This window comes from Lissotriton vulgaris, chromosome 4_1 (assembly GCF_964263255.1).
Source record: "Lissotriton vulgaris chromosome 4_1, aLisVul1.2, whole genome shotgun sequence".
In the NCBI taxonomy this organism is placed as follows: domain Eukaryota; kingdom Metazoa; phylum Chordata; class Amphibia; order Caudata; family Salamandridae; genus Lissotriton; species Lissotriton vulgaris.
Window position 1 is genome coordinate 176,895,772 of NC_141691.1, and position 25,469 is coordinate 176,921,240.

Sequence of the window (25,469 nt, forward strand, 5' to 3'; positions counted from 1 at the left end):
TAAAGACTAGGCTACTCTGTGAATTGAATTGTGTTTTTAATGCAATCCTGTCACCATCTGATTTACACTTTTTTTAGGACTTAGATTTAAGTAGTTCTGTTCTTTTTGTTCTATTAATCCTGGTATGGGCTTTTTCTAATAAGGTGTAATCATAGCCCCTATTCAAAAAGCGTTGTTTATGAGTTTCAAGCACTTGCTGAAATAAAACATCCGTACTGCACTTACGTCTGAGCCTGATCCTTTCGCAAAACGGTATGGCGTGAATTTGAGGGTCAAGGTGTGCACTACTAGCGTGCAACACCAAATTACACGCTGTTGCACTTAAGTTTACCATTTTCAATGAAGAATGTAATATCTAGAAAGTCAATATGGCTACTATTGATGTTGTGAGTATAGCTCAGATTGTACTGGTTATCATTAATATATCCTAGGAACGCATCAAGGGTCTTGTTGTCACCGCCCAGATCATGATAATGTCATCAATGAATCGTCCCCAATAAATAATTGGGGGTAGTCAAATCCAGTGTACATCGTCTCCAAATATGCTGTTCTTCATAGAAGCCCATATATATATATTAGCAAATGATGCGGAAAATATCGTCCCTATTGCCACCCCTGAATGTTGTTTAAATCAGGTCTCATTATGCATAAAGTAGTTGTTATCCAAGGGTATACTCGTATATAGCCCTACCCGCCATAGCCTTTATCTGGTGTAGTAGACCCTATGGGGCTACTTGAATTGTATGAACCGCAATAGTGCCACTATGACAGCGCCACGCGGGGATTCCAACACCTCAGTCAAGTCCTCGTCATCCAGTGGGCCCAGGTCTATCTGCCAGGCCGCCCGTGTTTTGTACAGCATAGTAGAGCTATGGGTGATCTGTCTCGCACTGAAGGCATTCCTTCCTTCTGTACGGGGAAGAGTAGTGCAGGTGTGCATGGACAACACCACCGCTTTGTGGTACTGCAGCAAACAGAGCGGGTGGGATCGTGGGCCCTATGTCACAATGCTCGCAACAACTGGACATGGCTGGAACATCAAGGCCCTGGAGGGCACAAATGTAGTATTCACTCAGAGGTGGTGCAAGGTCTCTTTCGTCAGTGGGAAGAGGCTAGGTTAGATCTATTCTCCACCAAAGAGAACGCGCAATGCCAGCAGTTCTGCGCATTGGAAATTCCAAGGCGGCGCTCAATCGGCAATGCTTTTTGTCACTATTGGAGATGTGGTATGCTGTACGCTTTTCCGCCTATACCACTTCTACCCAGAGTGCTGAAGAAGATCAAGCGCAACCAGGCCAAAGTCATTCTTGTGGCGCTGGACTGTGCACGGAGAGTCTGGTATTCCGAGCTCTTACACATGGCCATTTATCCTCCGATCAGACTGCCTCTACGGGAGGATCTTCTGTTGCAGCAGCAGGGGAAGGTCCTCCACCCGAACCTGTCCAGCCTCCACCTCCTTTCGTTGAGCTTGAGCTGCGGCAGTTGAAAGCTTTCAACCTTCCTCCAGAAGTCTGTAATGTAATCTTGGCAGCCAGGCAACCCTCCACTAAAATGGTATACGCCCGTAGGTGGAACAAATTTGTGGCATGGTGTTCAGCAAAGGCTGTAGATCCGCTTTCTGCCTCCCTTTGTGAGGTTCTCCTCTTTCTTCTTTCTTTGGCCCAGCAGGGCTCTGCTGTGGCACTCTAAAAGGCTATCTTTCGGCCATTTTGGCCTTTCATCGGCTGCCTAATCAGCCTTCCCTTTTCAAGTCCTCTATTGTAAATTGTTTTATCCAGTATTTGGGTGTCTTTCATAGATTCACATGCCTGAATCATTCCCCGTCGTCGAGACGGGAGCCTCCGGTATATAAAAAAGTAATGTCCTAAGACATACATAAAGAGAATAGGTCTAAGGGTCTCACCTTAGTAACCTATCTAGGTCCTTATGCAGGAAGGACCAAATAGAGTAGGCTCCAGGGTCCCTCCTTGGTAGCCTATCTGAGTCCTTTTGTAAAAAAGGACCAAAGTAAAAGGAACAACCAATCAGCTACTACCTCCCTCTAGAACCTTCCTGTGAGGAGCCTCAGTCTCTCAGATTTTCTACCGCACGTTGTGCTAGGGAGTCTCCACCTGAGTTCTCCTCAGGAATATTGGATTTTTCATCTAACTTTACAGTTTTTTCGACTTTCTTGCTATGGCTGATAGCAAGAAGAGAGCACTTTTTCGTCCCTGTGCCTCCTGTGGCAAACTGAGGCTTCACGTGGACGACGAACATGAGACATGCCTATACTGTCTCTATCCTCACCACCAGTCCATAGACTGCAGGATTTGCCGTAAATTCTCCCACAAGACCCAGAAAGACCGGGAAGGGAGACTTCTAATCTGGCTAAACAGGCTTAAGGACAAACCGGAAGGCGACCTGATTTCTGAAGGTGAGAGCATGTCTGGCGCCTCACAGTTTTCCCTGAAGAAGCCTAGGGCTTCCTCGCCTGGCCCCTCAGACACCCCTCCTAAGAAGTCCAAAAGGTCTTCAGAGGGCAAGCCTACCGTGTCTAGCAAGGACCTTCCTGTCCCCAGGAAGCAACCACTGCTTACTATGACGACGGCGCAATCGGCGACCACCTCATCGCTAAAAACCGTCTCTACATCGACGACGACGGTATCGACGACGATGGCGTCGTCGCCGTCCTCCTCGTCGACGACACTAACTCACTCGTCGTCGGCAGGAAGACCGCTTTCATCCTCCGCTCCGTCGTTGACTAGGAGCACACCGTCGACGACACGTCCGTCGACGAGGACGTCGACGACGACACCGTCGACGAGGACGTCGACGACGACACCATCGACGAAGGTCACACCGTCGACGAGGCCGTCGACGAAGGGCGCTCCGTCGACGAAGGGCACTCCGTCGACGACGGCGCCGACGACGAAGCAGTCGACAGCGGAAAAGTTACCAAAGGCACCGTCGACGACAGCGTCGTCGACGGACCCACCGTCGACGAAGACCAAAATTCAACCAATGATGGAGAGCTCCTTAACAAAGCCATCGTCACATGTATCGACGGCGACTGGTGCCTGGAAAGAATCTGAGCTCCTATCACATGCGATGGACGCCCAATCATCCCATGTTTCCATCAGAATCTCCAAAACACCGATTACACCGGAGATGACATCGCCTAGTAAGGTCCAACAGCTGACGCCATCCTTCTTCTTACAGGACCAAGAACCGGAGGAGGAAATGTTTACCCAGGCCACTAGCCCCTCAGACCTGATTGTCAAGTGCCAAAGTACGGACGAAGAGCAGGAGGTTGAAGAATCTGTTCCTCCAGTTATATCTACCCAATTTCACACTCAGGTGACTCCAATGGTGTGCTTGCCAGCCTCCTTAGTTTCAGACTTGCGCTTCCTCATTCAGGACTACAAAGAGCGGTTTCCACAAAAAGCCACTCCTGTTGTTCCGCCAACTCCGCAGCCAGCTGTGACCGTTCCTGCGCAGGTGCCAAGACATAAGCCCCCTCCACTGGTTCTTCCTAGGACACAGGACCCTGCACAAGACCCCATCTCGTCCGAGGATGAGGGAAGGGAACATGAAGAAGGGGAAGTCCGAGACGACGATACGGACGTGGATGCAGACCAAGACTACGTCACTCACTCTCCAGCCTCTCCGGAGCCACAATCCTCTGAGTCTCCGCCGGCAGATATTGGAGGTTTCCATAACCTCATGGAAAGGGCAGCCAAAAGGTTCCATATGTCCATGGAAACTCAGGAAACTGACTGTTTCCTCTATGACTTTAAGGAACCAACAAAGAAAACTACAAGATCGATCCCGATCATTGATTATCTACTCAAACAGGGCAAACAGCTCATGCAGTCTCCAGCTTCCCTGCAGGTAATTGTACCCAGACTGGACAAAAAATATAGAGCTACGTCGTCGGCTCCAGCATGCCTTACGGGTCACCCCAAGGCGGACTCTGTGGTCACCCAGGCGGCACAGAAGAACTCGCGTAACCCTGCATCACCTTTATCAACACCACCAGATAAAGAGGGCAGGAAGTTGGATGCAGTTGGGAAACGTTTTTCCACTACTTCTGCGACGACGGTGAAGATCGCCAATTCCATTGCCCTTCTCGGACGTTACAACCGTCAACTCTGGGCGGACATCGCCCCCTACCTTGCTGACCTGCCAGAAGATCTAAAAGCGGAGGCACACTCGCTCCTCCTCGAGGGCCAAACTTCGGCTTCAGAACTGATCGACTGCGCCATTGACGTGGCCATGACTGGATTCAGACAGCTGGCAGGCGCCGCTGTCCTAAGACGCCAAGGCTGGCTTAAGGCCACCTCTTTCAGACAGGAGGTCCAAACCAAAATTCTTGATATGCCTTATGATGGCGATCATCTTTTCGGCGAGAAGATTGACGAAGCCCTCACCGCAATCAAGAAGGACACCGACACAGCCAGAGCCCTAGGCACTCTGCAATCTCGCATCAGTCCTTTCGTACCAACAGGGGAAGAGGACAATCCTCCTATAGAGGCTCTTATCAAAATAAGTCCTCTTACTCATACTCACAGGGCAAGACGCAGTTTCAACAGCGCCAAAACCAGTCGGGACGTCAGTCCTCCTTCAACAAATCGTCCTACAGAGGAAAAGGACAGAAGAGACCCGCAGGCAATCGCCAATGACTCTACCAATTGGCCAGCCCCTCCACCATCACATTCTTTGCGACTTGGAGGAAAACTTTCTTTTTACCTTCAAAATTGGCGGCAAATAACAACGGGCCAGTGGGTTCTACAACTTCTTCAATTCGGCCACTCTCTGGAATTCCTCTCAAATCCCCCACAGACACCACCCGTCAAGCGCCCTCACAGACACCTACGGCTGCTTCTCCAAGAACTAGCTTCTATGCTTCAGAAGGGCGCAATAGAAAAAGTTCCACACGCCCAGAAGGGGGAGGGATTCTATTCCCACTTCTTCCTCATCCACAAAAAGGGGAAGAAATGGCGACCGATCCTCGACTTGAGAGCTCTCAATGTGTTTTTAAAGAAGCAGTCGTTCCGGATGGTCACGCTACAGGAGATCCTGGGACTTCTGGAAAAAGGCGACTATATGACATCACTAGACCTACAGGACGCCTATTACCACATCCCTATCCTCAAGGGACACAGGAAGTTCCTAAGGTTTGCAGTCGAAGGGGTACACTACCAATTCCGCGTCCTCCCCTTCGGCCTCAAATCTGCTCCAAGGATCTTTACGAAATGCCTTTCTCCTGTCGCAGCCTTTCTTCGCCAACAGGGACACCAGGTCTTCCCTTACCTGGACGACTGGCTGGTAAAGGCTCCGTCGAGAGCAGCCGCAGCCGCATCTTCCAGCGCCTGTCTGCATCTTTTCCGCCGCCTCGGCTTGACCCTCAACAAGGAAAAGTCATCTCTAACACCAACCCAAGTCATCACTTTTCTTGGAGCGACCCTGGACACGGAATGCACAAAAGCCTTTCCATCACAGGAGAGAAAGTCGAAACTCATCTCCTTGGCCAGGTCAGTGACATCCAAAAAGACTCTGACCGTCCGTATCTTCAAGTCGCTCCTCGGCATGATGTCGTCATGTATCCTACTCATCCCGCACTGCCGCCTAAAAATGCGCCCCCTGCAGGAAGAACTGTCAAAACAGTGGACACAAGCGGCGGGATCCTTCGAGGACCGCATACGAGTCACCCAACCTATGATCAACAATCTACAATGGTGGAGATCAGTCAAACACCTGTCGCAAGGACTACCGTTCCTGCTTCCGGCGCAACCACATATTATCACCACGGACGCATCCTTAGAGGGCTGGGGTGCAGTCCTGCAAGAGCTACAGACCAACGGAAAATGGACGCCACAGGAATCCAAACTCCACATCAACATTCTGGAGCTACGGGCAGTCTTCCTGGCGCTCCAATCGTTCCTCCCGCGCATCCGAAACTCCCCAGTGCTAGTCAGGACGGACAACACCACGACGATGCACTACCTGAACAAACAGGGAGGGACGCGCTCGCTCTCTCTCTCGAGAGAGAGAATCTCAGAGAGTTTGGAACTGGCTTCTCCAACATGGCATCACACTCAAAGCCGAATACGTTCCGGGCAAAGACAACGTCCTGGCGGACGCCCTGAGCAGAGAACAGTCCCTATCCCACGAATGGGAGTTAGACGCGGGTGCAATGGACTACATCTTCGCGAAGTGGGGAACGCCACAGATAGACCTCTTCGCCACCAGGGAGAACGCCAAATGCCCAAGCTTCGCAAGCAGGCTTCCCCAACCAGGAACACTAGGGAATGCATTTTCCATAGCTTGGCAGAACGTGTTTGCTTACGCCTTTCCGCCATTCCCACTGATACCCAGGGTAATCAGGAAAATGAAATCGGAGCCCTGCACCCTGATCCTCATCGCCCCATCCTGGCTGAGGCAGCACTGGTACACGGAGCTCCATCGTCTATCGGTCCATCCACCTCTTCGCCTACACAGTCACCCGACCCTGCTCACGATGTCTCACGGGCAGGTTCTCCACCCGAACCTGGGCCCTCTGAAATTGTCAGCCTGGCTCCTGAATACCGCGAGTTCAGTCATCTAAACATACCGCAAGAGTGCAGAGATGTCCTGGCCAACGCTAGAGCTGACAGCACAAAAAAGACTTATACTCTCAAATGGAAACGCTTCTGCGTCTGGTGTGAGAAGGAAGGTCTACATCCTTTCCATGTCACCCCCCCAACAACTCCCGCCATACCTCCTACACCTGGCGCACTCAGGCCTTGCCCAGGCGTCCATCAAGGTCCACCTGGCAGCAATTTCTAGGTTCACTCGAACTTCTAGGGGCCCCTCCCTGTGGGCGGACAGGCTCATCAAACAATTCCTAAAGGGCATTTTTAGGTCCTTCCCTAGACCAAAACCTGTCCCTCCAACATGGCAACTCAACGTAGTTCTTCACCAGTTGATGAGGCATCCCTTTGAGCCTATCCACAAATCGGATATCAAATTCCTGTCGTGGAAGACAGCCCTCCTACTGGCGCTAACCTCAGCCAGAAGAGTAGGCGAATTGCAAGCCCTCTCCATCCAGGACCCTTTCTTACAATTCAAAGAGGACAGAGCCATCCTGCGTACTAACCCAGGATTCATACCCAAAGTCCCATCGGACTTCCATTTAAATGAGCCTGTGGTTCTTAAATCGTTCTTTCCGAACCCATCTACTCCGGCTGAGAGATCACTGCACTCTTTAGACCTTCAGAGATGCCTCAAATTCTATCTTGATAGAACAAGACAATTCAGGAAGTCATCCCAACTCTTTGTCGCATTCAGCAGACCTAGGAAGGGCATGCCCCTAACAAAACAAAGTATATCAAGATGGATCTCTTCAGCTATAACTCTCTGCCACGAGAAGGCAGGACGACCTCTGGGCTCACGGGCCAAAGCCCACTCCACCAGGGCCATGTCTACGTCTGCGGCACTGTTTGCTGGAGTGCCACTCCTGGACATCTGTAGAGCGGCGACCTGGAAGTCCCCGCATACCTTCACCAGGCACTACTGCTTGGATGCTGAGCTGACGAAAGACGCAGCAGTGGGCAGAGCGGTGCTTCGCCATCTATTCCAGTGAGGTGAGCCCTCCTACTTCCCACCATCCTGGACTGGTATGCACATTTCTTTATTACTAGATTCTGCATGACATTGTTTGCTGTTGTTTTTACAGTCACAAATGTTCCTTATTTGCAGGTGTATATGTTCTGTATCAACACAGGATGTGCATATTGTATTGCTTGCTACTCTGATTCAGGCATGTGAATCTATGAAAGACACCCAAATACTGGATAAGAAATGCGTTACTTACCTGTAACTGCAGTTGTCCAGTATTAGTGTCTTTCATAGATTCACATGCACCCTCCCGCCTCCCCTGGAAGGACTCACCTCTCTCTAACAGGTTTACACCTAACCAACTTGGTGCGTATGAAAATCTGAGAGACTGAAGCTCCTCACAGGAAGGTTCTAGAGGGAGGTAGTAGCTGATTGGTTGTTCCTTTTACTTTGGTCCTTTTTTACAAAAGGGCTCAGATAGGCTACCAAGGTGGGACCCTGGAGCCTACTCTATTTGGTCCTTCCTGCATAAGGACCTAGATAGGTTACTAAGGTGAGACCCTTAGACCTATTCTCTTTATGTATGTCTTAGGACATTACTTTTTTATATACCGGAGGCTCCCGTCTCGACGACGGGGAATGATTCAGGCATGTGAATCTATGAAAGACACTAATACTGTATAACTGCAGTTACAGGTAAGTAACGCATTTCTTCTTAAGGGCATCACTCACCTCTATCCTCCTGTTCCTTTCGTGATGCCCCAGTGGGACTTGAATCTGGTCTTAACCTACCTTATGTGCATTCCCTTTGTACCACTACATAATTGCCCTCTCGGGCTCTAAACTGTTAAAACTGCCTTTCCGGTTGCCCTTACCGTCGGCTCGCAGGGTGAGTTACCGTTCTGAACCAAAACTTGCGTTATCATTTTATCTTGATTGCACATGACAATTCCGGGTGGACGATCAACTCTTCGTGGGGTATTTGGGTGTGAAGAAAGGTCAGGCCGTGCAAAATTTAACCATCTCTAGCTGGGTCTTTATTTGCATCACAATTTGCTATTCCTTGGCGAAAAAAGAGCCTCCAGTAGGCCAGCGTGCCCACTCCACCTGGGCGATGGCAGCCACCACCGCTTTGGGACATGGAGTCCCCCTCAGTGACATCTGCCAGGCAGCCACATGGGCATCACTGCACACGTTCAGCAAGCATTACTGCCTGGATACACAAGTCAGGAGGGACGACTTTTTTGGCCGTTTTGTCCTCCAGGATTTTCTGATGTGAACTTGGTTCATAGACTCACCTCCGGTGTTGGTATTGCTGGGGTATCTATTCTAAAGTATGGAATCTATAACTAATTGTCTCTTTCAGATGAACAACTTACTTACCTTCGGTGACGATATATCTGTAAGAGACATATCTTAGTTATAGATTCCATACCGCCCCACCCATCTCCCCCGTTCTGCGAACTGACTTCTAGAGTAAGGAACTCCCCTTCAGGGTCCTAGGTTTGTGCACCAGTTGTCAATGTCTTTCTTGGCTCTGCGCTTCTGGCGTGGAAAGTATGGTACAAAGAATTGACGTCAGCGTGCACGGGCGGCGTCTAAGTAGATACTGCAACGTTATCCCGGCGACCACGACGCCGATGACAAATGCGTCGTCGACTGACATCACCTACAGACAAGCAGGGGTACTGCTAAGAAAAAAATTCTCTGGATCCAATCTGACACCTGGGGGTAATTCGAAGGTACGGAATCTATAACTAATATAAGTCTCTTACAAATATATAGTTACCGAAGGCAAGTAACTTGTACTTTTGGTAATCTTATGCTCCACAAGATCACCCATAAAACACCTTGGCTTCAATAGGGCTAAAGTCTGGTATGGTCTCCTGGAGTGTAAGGTATGGAGAGAAGGCGTGGCAGAATTGAAGATAATTGTAGAATTGCGATAGAGGCATCGCATATTCTTGTTGCAGTTCCTGAAAGGACTTCAGGGTCTGGCCATGGAGCACGTCGCCTACATTAGAGATTCCTATAGCCTCCCACCTATGTGAGAAGTTGGCCTGGTATATGATGTCCACTATACTAGTGGGCACCTTGCACCAGTCCAAATGACCCTTATTGATGGTAGGTTATAAAGTCAACCTTATAGAAAGCTATCCTAGTGGTAGCTGTGGAGAGCAGCCTTCAGGCTAAGACTTAGAGGCGAGTTAAGCTATTTGTTTTACCAATTATAATCTCTTGAATGATCAAATGAAAGCACACCACACAAGGTATATATCAAATATATATGTATTTATTCTAAACACAACCCCTCTGGACTCTTTTGAGGTCAGAGGTAAAAGTACAATACAAGGAATTTAATTAGCATACGATAAGTTGCACAGTATACGTTATGCCCTAGGGGCCTCACAAACCATATGCTAAAATAGTGGTATAAGAACCACGTGAGAGTCAGAAAGCAGGCTTAGGGCCTGTGGAATTGCTGGGGCTGCCTAGAACCACTAAAGGTTAGGATGTAGGAGGCCCATGGGAGACGCGTGCAGTGTGTAAACACAGCCGCAGGTTACCTTTTGGCTTTCTATGGGAAACAAACAAGTTACAATTTTATAGATTAAGGGCACTTCTCGGTGAACTACGATGGAACCCTTTTAGACTAGGACACCTCGAGAGTCAAGACCCACGGGAGCACCCGAATGCTCGTGTTACCTCACCCAGGGAAGCTGGGTGCATAGGTGTCTTTTGGTGTCGGGTTTCGTCGTCGAGTCCAATGGAGAGCTGCAAAGAAGTGCTGCAGGGGACCAGAGGAAAAGTTTCTGCGTGGATCGAAGCGTGGATAGGAATTGTGAAGAACCTGAAAGCAGAGGAGACAGAGTCTGGGTCACTAGCCAGTGACCATGATAGCAATAGGAAGATGCCAGCCAATGTCGGGTGATTTCAGGTGAAAAGGTCAAGCTTGTCTCTTCAGCCACGAGGACCAGGCGGCGTCAGCGATGGCTAGGAGCTGGATTCGAGCTGTGCCACAAAGGATCTAGTTACCTGCAGTGTCCGAATACTGATTGGACCCAACAAGCCTTGGCAAATGCAATTCACGCAGGATGTCGAGATGGGCTTTGGTGCAGACCAGAAAGATCTGAGGAAATCCTCCTTTGGAGAGGAGTGAGAACAAGTCTGGAGCAACCAGGAAAGCTCCAGAAATCAAACATGGCCCTTCGTGGGGGCTCGCTAGCCAACGACGAGGAACCGCAAAGAGACCTGGAGCGGAAATGCACAAAGAGGGCCCACAGGACACTCGTGGAGTGTAGGCCTCTGAGTTTCGGTGCAAAAGGTGCTCGGGGCAGGGGCTTCAAATACCCCAATGTGCAACTTCAGGATACCTCGGGAAGTAGGTGCAGTCACAAAAATGCAGGATGTCCAGGAGTTCCGGTCCCACGTTCTTGTGTCCGCTACAGGTCTCAGCTTTGCTGGGAGCGCAGGTCAGCGTCAGAGATGTCTGGAAGTCTATGTCCTGTGTCGCACATTCTTCAGGATCGGGCAGGAGCCTCGAAAATGCAGACCGGCAAAGATGCTGTTGGTGCCTGTTTGGACAGGGTGGTCACTCCTTGACCACAAGGGAGATATCTTCAGGTTCCAGTCGATATGGAATGTCGAAGGTCCTGGAATTATGTGTCAGAGTTTCATCCAGGGTAATCTAAACTCCAAGGGACTGGGGTTCTATACTTATAGCAAGTTTAGGGGTTGGACTAACTCTTAGGTCCCTCCTATGGGTGGACCTGGGGAGGGGGTGTTTACACCACCCCTTCCCCTTTGTCTAGTTTCGCGCGAGAGCTCGGGCTGAGTGCCACAGCAACCGATTTGAACTGGGAAATGCATGGAGCACCTTGTGTGCCCCAGGCAGTCTGAAAAGCATTCACTGACTGCAACCCACCCTGCCCCAATACACTAAAGCCTGTCTGGGGAGGTGCTGGCACCTCCCTGGACAGGAAACCTATTGTTCCGGCCTCCCCTGCCAGAGTTTCTTCCAGACGCAGGAGGGCAGACTCATGTCTGTGGCTGCAGCATCCATTTTGTGATGCTGGGGCTCTGTTTAACTTTAACCGGGTTTACCAGTACCTACATGTCTTCTCCCTCTAGAAGGGTGGAATGCTACCCCCGCCGCCAGAACTGGCAGGGGGGGTAGTATTCCAAAGTGTTTGACACCTTACACGAATTGTTTTGATAACGCCAAACCAAAGTTAGCATTAACTGCAACGATTATAATGCACTTAAGAGTATATGGTATGGCTATATCATAGAACAGCTATAAGGAGATGGTTCTGAAAGCTGCAGAGGGGCTCAGCTCTTGCTAGGGCACCCTTTCACACAAAACCAAGCACTCTGCCTCCAGGATTGTCAAGACCCGCCATAGGAGTGACTTATAGGTTAATATGTGTATATATATATATATATATATATATATATATATATATATATATATATATATATATATATATATATATATATATATATATATTACGTAATCCTGTCAGGATAGCTGCTGCGTCTTAAATCACGCGCCGCCGCCAGCAAACAGGACACAGACCCAGTATCGGTGCTTCAGATATTTATTTGCCCAAAAGTCTGAGACGTGTTTCGCAGCGTGAACGCCGCTTGTTCACTCGACAAATGACTTAGACTGAGGAAGCAGTTTTTAAAGTGACAGTGCATACTTTGTGTGAATCACGTGAGTTACATTCTCGATGGATATAGAAGAAATACTGCTTTGCGCTTGTTTATAATGTTAAATGTGCATTGTTTTCCAACTTTGAGGTAATAGTTTGCGTGCAAATAAACGCAATACACATATACATATATAAATTTTCATAAATTAATACATATATATCAGTAAAATACTAAAACATTTGTTAATACTCTACTGGGCTGCCTCGCACCGGGAAATTACTTTAAATACTTGTAATTTGATTTTTCCGATGTCATTTGTAAAACTAAAATAGTTTATACAATTATCAAATATTGATTGGGCATGCCCCTAATAAATTAATTTTTGTACATTTACTGTATTATCAATTGCGTTTCTAGAAATTCATGTAAAATACACATACCTATATCTTGTTGGACGTATTGTTTATATATCACCTTCCTTAGAGAATACTTAAATAGTGCCTAATGTGCTAGTGAAAGTAAAATTGCAACTAGTGTATAACCTTTAGTAGTTTTCATGAGTCTAATGAGCAATTCAAGCTGTTGTTATCTATATTGCCATGGATGTTTTTACTGTTCATTTCTTTCATCACTCTGTCATCAACTTCTATGTTTATTTGATACTAGACACTTAGACTTTACATCAAGGCTGACCAATCAAAAAATAATTACATGATTTCTGGTGTAAGAGGGTTTCTAATACTGCTTTAACCTAACCCTAGATACTTGTTTACCCTGAACATCCTCGACAACGATGCATCCTATCTTATTTGATGCCATCAATGTCCAACATGTGCAAAGTACAATATCTAAAATGTTCCCAAATGCTTAAAAATATTTTCATTTGTATTTAAAAATATTTGTTAAAACATCTAAAGATACTGAAAAACATTTATACATAAAATAAATTAAATTCTCGATGTCCTGACTTAAAATTCATTTATTTACAATATGCCTGTCTTTTGGGAAGTATTGGTGTTATGGGCAGATATTAATTTCACCTCTCGTTGTATCTACTTGGGACATGCAAATGGAATATCTAATGGCGCATTTGAGTTCAATCATTTACTCTAAACAAGTGTACAAGTCCTCCGTTATGTTCAGACCCTGTGGATGTTTGGAATCAAGTAATAAAATATATCTAGTCTCCAACTTACGTAATTTACTTTCTCTGTTACCTCTGCGCCTGTTGGGGGAAACTGTATCGATTAAATAATAGGATAACCCTTTGTTGTTAGATCCGTGATGTTCCTTGAAATGTCTCGCCACCGGATAGGTGTTATCCATATTGGTTATTGCACGGAGGTGTTGGAGTACTCCAACATGAGCTTGTAAGTTGGTTCTGCCCACGTAAATAAGTCCACATGGGCATGTTAGGACGTACACTGTATATCCCGTCTTGCATGAGTGCATGCCTTGCAGGTTGTGCACTTTCTAAACCCTTTTAGATTCTGATACCAGATAGGATTGGTTATAATTTCTGGGTCAGGTACCACAAGACAATCTCTCATTGAGGGAGCTCTGTTGTAAGTAATGGACGCCCTCTGAGGTAGCAGGGGTCCTAATACGGGGTCGTTGAGGAGTATGGGCCAACCTCCCTGGATAATCTTTTGGAGTGCCTTATGCTGTTTACTATACCCTATTATAAGGCGAAAAGTCTGATCTTCCTCAAGCTCACTCCTTCATTGCGGTTAAATTCCTGATCCTTTCTGTTACTTTTTGCCAGCAAGTCATTTCTAACTAGTATCTCTGTTTTGGCTATGGCCTGATCTACTATTTGTCTAGAATAGCCTCTTTCTAAAAATCTTTCTTTGCTGAGTTGTTGGGCCTTCTTTAGTTCTTCTGGTGTACTACATACCCTCTTGGGGGTAGTATTCCAAAGTGTTTGACACCTTACACAAATTGTTTTGATAACGCCAAACCAAAGTTAGCATTAACTGCAACGATTATAATGCACTTAAGAGTATATGGTATGGCTATATCATAGAACAGCTATAAGGAGATGGTTCTGAAAGCTGCAGAGGGGCTCAGCTCATGCTAGGGCACCCTTTCACACAAAACCAAGCACTCTGCCTCCAGGATTGTCAAGACCCGCCATAGGAGTGACTTATAGGTTAATATGTGTCTATATATATATATATATATATATATATATATATATATATATATATATATATATATATATTACCTACTGGCGATAGCCAGTAGGTATATATAGTTAGGATTTTTTCTCTATGGAACTTTGGAAAATTCTATGTCTAATAACTTTGGCGTTTGTGGACGGAATTGGCTGAAATTTTCAGGAAAATGGCACATTTTGTTTCTGAGCAGCCCCTGAAAATTTGGGGGGGGGTCGTCAAGGGGGGGTCGAGAAAAACGGGGGGTCCCAAAACGCGTTTTTCCCATTCATTTTTCCATAGGGCGGTTGGCCTCACTTTTAGCTCGAACGGCTGAATGGATTTGCACGAAACTTGGCAAAATTGTAGGGACTGTTAGCCCGATGTGCCTTTGCTAGGTCTCAATATATGTGCTTCAGTGGATTTTGAGAAATTAACGTTTAAAATAAGATATATATCTGTAACAGCGCTCCGGGCAGCGCTCCGGTTCGCCTACTTTTCGCGTAACGGAACTTTGCGATGCGAAGCTGATTGGCTCTCCGGTGTCTGTCAACATTCTAAACAGTCCGGAGCGGCCACCATCTTGTCTCTCGGTAGGATCGAGAGACAAGAGGAGGCCAAAACAAAGGGGGAAATGAAGGAAAGGGGGCAAGGTAGACCCTTTCTGACCCCCTAGGATTGATGAGGGGGATATTATAGAGCAGGGGTACTCATAGTACGGCCCGCGGGCCGCCAGCGGCCCGGCAAGCCTTCCTTGGCGGCCCGCGGACCTTGCAAACATGTACCATTCAAAAAAAAAATGTTATCAAGAGTGTCAGTAAACACTGCCGGTTGCAGGAGCCTGAACTCGGAGAGGCTCTGCTCTCTGGGGGCCGGGAGATTCGAGTCATAGAGTGAAGCTGCAGGGGCCTCAGAAGAGGTGAAACAGAACAAAGCCTCATTACCACGGTAATGGTCTTTCAAAGACCTGTGAAGTGCTCCGATGGTAAAATGATGCGAGCCCCTGCTGAATGAAACAGCCTGAATACAGAAACTGGAAGCAGCGGACAAAATAACGTGTATGCACTGAAAGTAATAATATTCTTAATTTGCAAATAGTAACCGTTTCCTGTATGAAATGAAATAGTCCACCTTCAAACGCGTCATCTTTCTGCACTGCTGCCATAAATATTTCAATGCACGTTTCGGGCTAGCGCTGCACAAAGGCAAATGTTGGCGCTTTTGTTCTGAAATGTGGAGCTGACTAGGGTTGGCTTTTTTAGACGGACTGTCAGAGTTGCGTATTCAACCATCCTACAGATTATTTTCTATCATTGCTCACCTTTCAAATGTGATAATGAAATGTCTGCCTGTGGCAGGCCACGTAATTAATTGATTATGTCCCTGGGAGAACTCCAAAGACAGGCAAACTCAAGAATCGTCACCTTTTTCGGGAATAGGAAAGGGCTGAATAGCATTTGAAAGCTAAACGAACAGGGCGAAGAGATGAGAAAATGTCTCCACATAAGGTGCTACTAAGGATTCGCCCAAAATTGCATCAAGTGAGGTAGTCAGGGATTAGAAAGATATAGCGAGTTTTATAGTATGTTTAGATGTGTGATAATCACGGGGTGCTATATGAAGAATGCTATGCACATGAATCTGCCTTAATAGACTTGTCTTCTATGCTCACTCACAAGACATTAATCACTGAAGACGATTTCATTGAAAACCTTCAATTATCTTGCTTCAAGGTCACCCAAGATAGAAGCAAATTAGGAGATCGAATAGAATACACAATTATACGATTGGGAAATGGACAGATGTAGGAAATTGGGTTGTTGGTTGAGGGGAGGGAAAGTCAGGGTAGGGCGAGGGAGGGAGAGTAAGGGGAGGGCGAGGGAGAGAGAGTGAGGGTCAGGGAGGGAGAGGGAGGGAAAGCGTCAGGGGAGTGCGAGGGAGGGAGAGAGAGAGGGAGAGACAGGGTAGGGCGAGGGAGGGAGAGTCAGGGGAGGGAGGGAGGCAGAAGGAGAGAGGGAGGCAGAAGGAGGGAGGGAGGCAGAAGGATGGAGGGAGACAGAGGGAGGGAGGAAGACAGAGGGAGTGAGGGAGACAGAGCAGGTCAGTGGAGGGAGAAAGAGGGAGTCAGGGAAGGGAGAGAGGGAGAGTCAGGGGAGGGAGGCAGAGGAGGGAGGGAGAGAAGGAGGGAGGAGACAGAGAAGGAGGGAGACAGAGAGGGAGGGAGACAGAGAGAGAGGGAGGGAGACAGAGAGAGAGAGAGTGAGACGGAGAGAGTCAGTGGAGAGAGAGAGAGTCAGGGAGGGAGAGAGAGGGAGAGTCAGGGGAGGGAGAGAGTCACGGGAGGAAGAGAGAGGGAGAGTCAGGGGAGGGTGAGGGAGGGAGACGGTGGGTCAGGGGAGGGAGAGGGAGGGTCAGGGGAGGGTGAGGGAGGGAAAGCGTCAGGGGAGTGCGAGGAAGGGAGAGAGGGAGAGACACGGTAGGACGAGGATGGGAGAGTCAGGGAAGGGAGAGAGAGGGAGAGTCAGGGGAGGGAGAGAGGGAGAGTCAGGGCAGGGCGAGGGAGGGAGGGTGAGTGAGGGAAAGCGTCAGGGGAGTGCGAGGGAGGGAAAGAGGGAGAGACACGGTAGGACGAGGATGGGAGAGTCAGGGGAGGGAGAGAGGGAGAGGCAGAAGGAGGAAGGGAGACAGAGGGAGGGAGGGAGACAGAGACAGAGGGAGGGAGGGAGACAGAGTCAGGGGAGGGAGAGAGAGGGAGAGTCAGGGGAGGGAGAGAGTCAGGGGAGGGAGAGAGGGAGAGTCAGGGGAGGGAGTGAGAGGGAGAGTCAGGGGAGGGAGAGAGAGGGATAGTCAGGGGAGAGGGAGGGAGGGAGACAGAGGGAGGGAGACAGAGAGAGGGAGACAGCGAGGGAGGGAGACAGCGAGGGAGGGAGACAGCGAGGGAGGGAGACAGAGGGTGGGAGACAGAGGGTGGGAGACAGAGAGGGAGGGAGACAGAGAGGGAGGGAGAGGGAGGGAGACAGAGAGAGGGAGACAGAGGGAGGGAGACAGAGAGAGGGAGGGAGATAGAGAGAGTGAGGGAGACAGAGGGGGGGAAGACGGGGAGAGGGAGGGAGATAGAGAGAGGGAGGGAGATAGACAGAGTGAGGGAGACAGAGGGAGGGAGGGAGACGGGTAGAGAGGGAGGGAGACAGGGGGAGGGAGGGAGGTAGAGAGAGAGGGAGGGAGTTAGAGAAAGAGAGGGTGGGAGAGGGACGGAGAGAGGGAGGGAGAGAGGTAGAGAAAGAGAGGGAGGGAGGTAGAGAAAGAGAGGGAGGAAGGGAGAGAGAGGGAGAGAGAGAGAGAGAGAGGGAGAGAGAGAGGGAGAGAGAGAGGGAGAGAGAGAGGGAGAGAGAGAGGGAGAGAGAGAGAGGGAGAGAGAGGGGGAGAGAGAGGGGGAGAGAGAGAGGGAGAGAGAGGGAGAGAGATATGTGTGTCTATGCTGGGTCTGGTGGCTCAGTGGACGAAGAGGTCCACTGCAGGGGCCTGTGTTCAACCTCATGGTCACAGTTATTTTTTGTGGCTCTAGCCCCGCCCCCTCTCTCACTGGCCCCGCCCCCAACGGTGCGGCCCTCGGCCACAAACCACACTGTAAATTTGGCCCCTGAGAGAAAGTTTGTGAGTACCCATGTTATAGAGCCACGCGGGGCCCAAAAAAAAAAAAAAAAATTCCGATTTTTTTCGCCGTAGAGACGCGTCTTGGTACCCGAACCGGGCAGCTAACCGGGAAGCTAACCGGCAGTGTAACGGGAGTCTGAGGAGTAGCTGATTGGCTGTCAACATTGTAAACAGTCCGGAGCGGCCGCCATCTTGTCTCTCGGTAGGATCGAGAGACAAGAGGAGGCCAAAACAAAGGGGGAAATGAAGGAAAGAGGGCAAGGTAGATCCCTTCTGACCCCCTAGGATTGATGAGGGGGATATTATAAAGCCACGCGGGGCCAAAAAAAAAAAAAAAAAAAAAATCTGATTTTTTCGCCGTAGAGACGCGTCTTGGTACGCGAACCGGGCAGCTAACCGGGAAGCTAACCGGCAGTGTAACGGGAGTCTGAGGAGAAGCTGATTGGCTGTTAACATTGTAAACAGTCTGGAGCGGCCGCCATCTTGTCTCTCTGTGGGATCGAGAGACAAGAGGTGGAAAAAAAAAAGGTGTAAATGAATGAAAGGGGTAAGGCAGACCCCTCCTGAACCCCTAGGATTGATGAGGGGGCTATTAAAGTTCCCTGCGGGGCAAAAGAAAAAAAAATTGCGATTTTTCGCGGTAAAGGTGCTTCCTGGTACGTTAACCGGGCAGCTAACCGGCAGCGTAACGGGAGTCCGACATATTGTGTTTTTTGAACGTTTGTGATATGTGCACGTGTGGATTTTGTCTAATTAAGGTTAAAAAAATATATATATATCTTTAAGCGTGTTCTGGCGCGCTTACGTTTTGGGTTTGGTTTGCGCTGCAGAGACGATACGTCACGGTTATGCGATGCATCATGAGGCGTCTCACGGGCTACGTGATACGTCACTTAATAAAGAATATATTTTACAGCTATAGATATTAGCTTTTAAAAAACCAATGAAATTCACTGAAAAAACCATAGGTTATAGACCATATATAGTTAGGAATTTGCATTTACAAAACCTTGAAAATTCACTGAAAAAACCATAGGTTATAGACCATATATAGTTAGGGATTAGCATTTACAAAACCTTATTTTATTTGCACAAAACCATTGAAATTCCATATATAGTTAGTTGCACTAACTATATATCGCGGACCCGCAATCCACTGCTAATGATGTCACATATTACATCATTCATGACATGGTCAGTGACATCACTGATGACATCACTGATGACATCTCAAATGACATCACTGATGACATCACTGACATCTCATTTGACATTACTGATTACATCACTAATGATATCATTTATGTGATAATACATCTTCAGACTCTAATATAACCTTAGATACACTCAGTGTAAACAGGCACTCACAGACTGTCACACATCCATGGAGTTACTCACACACCTAGTCAGTCATGCAAAGAATCAATCACATCTCCATTTCCTCAACTATACAGTTATACACACCTTACTTATTCAAACATATACTAACACATATTTACTCTCTTATACAATCCTTGATACAAGTTCACAATGATTCATACAGCCACTCTCACATTCACTGGCTCTTATGTTCAATTATTTATATATGTCAACTCTCACATGGAGTGTGTTTTACATATGTACTTACTTTGACATGTAGCACTGAGATATCCATTCACTCACCAATATACTCATGCACACAGTCAACTGTCCATACAGCTGTTTCTACATGCACTTTTGAACCCATACACCTAGGGAATCAACTGCTCACACATCTATGCACAGAGTTATACACCTCCCAGCCACCCACACACATACTCAGTCTCCCATACAAATACTTGGGCAACCATTCAATAACCCATATAGTTACTGATATAGCTACTGATTTAAACATGCAGCAGTTTACAGAACAACATAAATAATGATTGCCAAATTAAGACACTTTAATCACTAACCCATGCACTCAGTGAGACACATTTAATCATTCTCTCATACAGTCAGTCATGCACCTACTAAATCCTTCATCCAGACACTTATACATCCACTCATTCTTCAATATGTAAGACATATTTTAACTTTACAGAAACATACAGTCACTGGGTGTTGTCATCAGTGATGTCATCAGTGATGTCATCAGTGATGTCATTTGAGATGTCATCAGTGATGTCATCAGTGATGTCACTGACCATGTCATGAATGATGTAATATGTGACATCATTAGCAGTGGATTGCGGGTCCGCGATATATAGTTAGTGCAACTAACTATATATGGAATTTCAATGGTTTTGTGCAAATAAAATAAGGTTTTGTAAATGCTAATCCCTAACTATATATGGTCTATAACCTATGGTTTTTTCAGTGAATTTTCAAGGTTTTGTAAATGCAAATTCCTAACTATATATGGTCTATAACCTATGTTTTTTTCAGTGAATATATATATATATATATATATATATATATATATATATATATATATATATATATATATATATATATATATATATATATATATATATATATCCAGGGGTGGCACAATACATGCTGCAGCCCCTGGTAGGCCTCTGGTGCACCTATGCCCTGGGTACCGAAGGTATCATATACAGGGGCTCACAAGGGTGACCCAGTAACCAATCTGGTATGTACCTAAAGTACATGATTATCAATTTAGAGAGAGAGCAGCCAGGCTGTGGGCCTGATTAGCAGGGCCTCAGACATACTAAAGTCGAAAAACCAGTGAAACACAGCAAAAAGTGGGGGTAACCATAGGAAGCAGACCCTACTCTCCTACAACCTCCTCCTGGGCTTTGACCTTTTTATTTATTTATTTGAACTTATATTGCGCGCAGCTACCCTCAATGGGTTTCCCGGCGCCAGAGATAGATAAAAGAAAGAAAAACAAGCAGAAGGCCCAAAACGGAACAAACAGTGCAGGGAAATTAATTGAACAAAAGGGTCTTCAGTTTTTTACGAAAAGGGAGAAGATCAGTCTCGGCTTTCAAAGTCGGCGGAAGAGCATTCCACTTCTTTGGGCCAAGATAAGAAAACGAGCGGCCGCCCATTTTGGCCAGTTTAATTCTGGGATCAAAGAAATCGCCACTAGTGGAATATCTTAAAGTTCGACCAGGCTTATAGACTTGGACCAGGTTCTGCAGGTATTTAGGGGCAGAACCCTGCCTGATTTTAAAAAGGAGGCATAAGGTTTTAAATTTTACACGGTTCGGGACTTTAAGCCAGTGAAGGCCACGCAGAGCCTGAACTGCGGAGGATCTCCGAGATACATTGCACAATAAACGAGCTGACGAGTTTTGCACCACTTGAAGCTATTTATAGTGGCCTTATCGGCCCCAAGATAGAGCACATTCCCATAGTCAATACGAGAAATCACAAGAGCCTGGACGACAGTTCTCCGAGTGGAGCAAGGCAGCATCCATAGGATCTTCTGCAACCATCTTAAGGTTGAAAAACAGATTGCAGCGACCTTTGTTACCTACTGTCTCATAGAGAGCCTATCGTCTATGAGGAAACCTAGGTTGCGGGCAACGGGGGCTGGCTTCGGCAGAGGACCCATATCACTGGGCCAATGCCGAGGGCCCCACAGATCTTTATTCTTGCCCAGGATAACAACCTCGGTCTTGTCACCGTTGAGCTTGAGCAGATGGTCGTGCATCCAAGCAGCAACGCGTGACAGGCCAGATTTCAAGACAGAGACCTCATGGCCCTCACTGCTGGAAAGAGAGAACACGATCTGCGTGTCGTTGGCATACGGATAGATTGTCAACCCGGCATCCTCCACGATAGTAGCAAGGGGTCTGATATAGATATTAAACAGCAGAGGGCTGAGAATCGACCCCTGGGGGACGCCGTATGCCGATGAATAGACAGCAAATTCAGCTTCTGTCGAAAACACCTGAAAGGTGCGCTCACCTAAAAAGGAGGCAATCCAGGCCAGCGCAGATCCAGCAACACCAAGGGAGCGGAGAGAATCAAGAAGAATGGAATGAGACATGGTATCGAACGCTGTACTCAAATCCAAAAGGATGAGTGCATAGGTCTCCCCGCGATCGATACCGTGCCGAAGCCTCTACGTCACCCCGAGGAGAGCGGACTCAGTGGAGTAGTGTGCGCGACACCCGGATTGGGACGGATGAAGATTTCCCATGTTCTCGACAAACGAATTAAGCTGAGTGTTCACATGTCGTTCCAAGATTTTAGAACATGCAGGCAGCAGGGATATGGGCCTGAAATTGGCTAAATTAGAGGTGTCCGCGCCGGTCTTTTTCAGCAGGGGAACAACCATGTCATGCTTCCACTCCTGCGCCACCAGAGACTCTGTAAGAGATGTATTTAGGAGTCTCATTAGGACTCTCCGTGGCTCGAGGTCCAACAGTTTTAGGATTTTCATAGGAACAGGGTCCCGAGGGAAGCCTGACCTAATACTGTTCAGGCACGATGAGAAAGTGATGTCATCAAACAGAAGTCAGTTGTGAATATACATTGAAGGGGGAGGGAGAGGACTGCTAAAAGTAGCCACCGGTAGGGAGTCAGCAAGTGGCGGGGAAGTATTCAAGGATTCATGAATACGCTCCACCTTAGAGATAAAAAAATCTGCGATGGCATCACACTGTGGTTTATCCAAAGCCGGAGGAGAAGGTACTGTGTCTGCTCCACCTTAGCGTTCAGACCCGCCCCTTTTTATTTCCTTCACCGCCATTACAGCTTGAGGACGCGCTGTGTTTGTCCTTTCTTTTTATTATTTTGAACTCCTAAGCGCTGGGGCGTCCAGAGCTCTTTACACATTGTGAATGGCCTTCATTATTTTTCTGAAGCCGGTTTTCCGTTCCAGCGCGTTTTTGTGCTATCGCTCAGTTGTTTCTTTTTTTTCCTTGCTGGCAATAAGCAATAAGACTCCCATTTGTTTTCCACCCCCTTGGAGTCAAGATTAAGTGGATACTTAGGTACTTTATGCCTCAGTGTACACGAACCTGTATGCAAGGGGTTTTTTGTTGTATTTCTACCAGTTTTCAAAACAATACATTTTACTTCATTCTCAGGATAGAATCACAAGCTCAAAGGGTTCTGCCTCTGTGCGTTCCACGCCTTATCTAGAGAGTTTCTCAGATGGCTGACGTGTGCCTTATGGAGTATCCTGTGTAACTGCGAAATCAGCTGCTGGTATACTGTTTCTAAAACGTTATTCACTGCCTTATTCTTTTTACGAAGAGACCCTTTTGTGAAAGTAACACCCACTGGCCCAAGTGAGTGTGTGAGAGTACACAACCTTGTCACTTCTTTAATTCTATTGTGTTTTGTTTCCTTTCTGTAGTGGAGGGTTCCTTTTTTCTGTTTTCTAATTGTAGCTCCTTGTCATTTCTTCTGTAGGACTCCATTGTTTAATTATGGGTTGGCCAGCCTCCCTCCTGGTGCCCCTATTTGGTCTTTTCGCTCCCTTTGGGGTTTCTGCATCTCCTTCGTGTGTCTGGCATTGCACAGGGTGACAGTATCTCTTGGGAGAGGAATCGCTTGGTCTTCGCTCCTGAGGAATTGATGTTTCTGCCTGGGTATCTCGTCTCCCTGCGACATTGCTAATCCGCCACAATAAATTGATTGAAAACATGTCTTCAATGCCACTCGGGCTGAGCCCCTGCCCCCCAGAGAAAATGTCGAAGATTAGCATTTAGTTGTGTGAACCAACCAGGTGATACCAAAAATGGATGATTCTGGAGTTTATATAATAAGCGGGGCAGAGAGACCATCTTAAAAATGGCAGATATGCCGAATAAAGAAAGCGGTAGTTGTGACCATGAACGAGTCTGTTCCTTAATTTGCATCCATAATGGGGCCAGGTTTCTTTCACAGGAGAGGGACATAACATTATTAATTATGCCTTTATATTTCAAACATACACCTAAACAAACAGGTATAATTCAGAAGGGATACCTAAAATACAAAATATATGAAGATTATAACAATATGTCAAAATGTGTAAATATGCCATGAATATGTGGATTCTATCCAGCTATGTTTGACTGTAGCACACACTCTCACTGTAAATTAGTATATTCTTTCATTTTTTTGTGAGTGTCATGATGTCAAATACTACATTGATCTTTTTTTTTTTTCAAATATGTTTTTTTTGTTTGTTTTCCTTACTGTAGCTGAGCATGATGGAATGGATAGAGCCTCCCAAACGAGAACGCAAAGCAAATTATGCAGTAGATGCATATTTTAGAGATGCTTTACGTGTTAGTGAGCCCAAAGCACCAAAGGTGAGAACAATTTTTATTTTTACACATGTGTTATTCTTTTTAAAGTCTACAACTTCATTTTAACTATCTATTTATTTAGCAGTATGAATGTTTTGAGTATAAATTTGGAAATTCTAACATAAACCTTTTGAATGTATTTTAAGGCACCACGTCCACCCAAGCAGCCAAATATTCAAGACTTCCAGTTCTTTCCCCCTCGATTGTTTGAGCTTCTTGAAAAAGAAATTCTTTACTACCGGAAGACTATAGGCTATAAGGTAATTTATTCCAAGTATTTACATTTTATATCTATAATTACATGCCTCCTAGCTATAGAAATTGCTACCAATTTCATTATTACAAACAATAATAACAGCACCATTTGCTAGTAACTGTTAAGTAAACCCCTTAACTGTATTGTGAAGGGAATGGAATTAGTTATTCTCAGAAATTGCTATTAATATTATTATTACTATTAATAATAACAATACCATTTGCTAGTAACTGTTAAGTAAACCCCTTAACTGCATTGTGTAGGGAATGGGAGTGCTAAGCTAGTGACTGAGCTCCCACAAGACCCATTTAGTCTGAACCAACCATATAAACTGGTGTCTGGCAGGAATACTTTGCTTAGCCTTAGTCGCAATCTTCTTAGCCTTCCTCAGCTAAAACATATATTTCCTGATGAATACTTCTACGAGCATATTGCTCATGTTTTGAATATCCGAGGTGCTAGACTGGATTTAGAAACCTTTCCTTATTTTGTCAAGGTGTAAGGGGTGCCGGCTCCACATCAAAGCCAGAAGTGACATCATTGTATCACTGAAGCCATAAAGAGCCCACCCTACTGAGCAGACATCAGTTCCCATTTTTCTGCGCCTTCAAAGCTGATCCTGAGATCTGAAAGAGACAGTTGATTATAGATTCATTACTTTAGAATTACCCACAGGCATCAGACTGGATCTGGCGAATTTTTTCTTAGCAGTACCCCTGCGCGTTGGTAGGTAGCGTCGATCGACTCCACATCAGTCGTTGGCATTGTGATCGCCAGGATGATGTTGCGGAGTGCGACCATGACCCGGAGTTGTGCTCCGACTGCTGGGCCAAAGTCTTTGCGTGATAGGTTCTGAAAGCTCTTGGAGGCCCGGCGGTCGGCTCTGCATTTGAAAGGAAGGTCTCGAAACTGCTTGCGGAGCAC

General features: G+C 46.8%; 1 protein-coding gene across 2 annotated transcripts in view; it reads left to right on the forward strand.

Annotated features, from left to right (window-relative positions):
- The window catches only part of SMARCA1 (SNF2 related chromatin remodeling ATPase 1), a 2,209,746-nt gene that overhangs the window by 1,838,299 nt on the left and 345,978 nt on the right, over window positions 1-25,469 (forward strand). For both annotated transcript variants that reach the window (XM_086918497.1, XM_086918496.1), the window contains 2 exons: window positions 24,182-24,292; window positions 24,436-24,549. In XM_086918497.1, coding sequence (XP_086774623.1) covers window positions 24,182-24,292; window positions 24,436-24,549 — 225 coding nt within the window. The remainder of the gene's footprint in view (window positions 1-24,181; window positions 24,293-24,435; window positions 24,550-25,469) is intronic.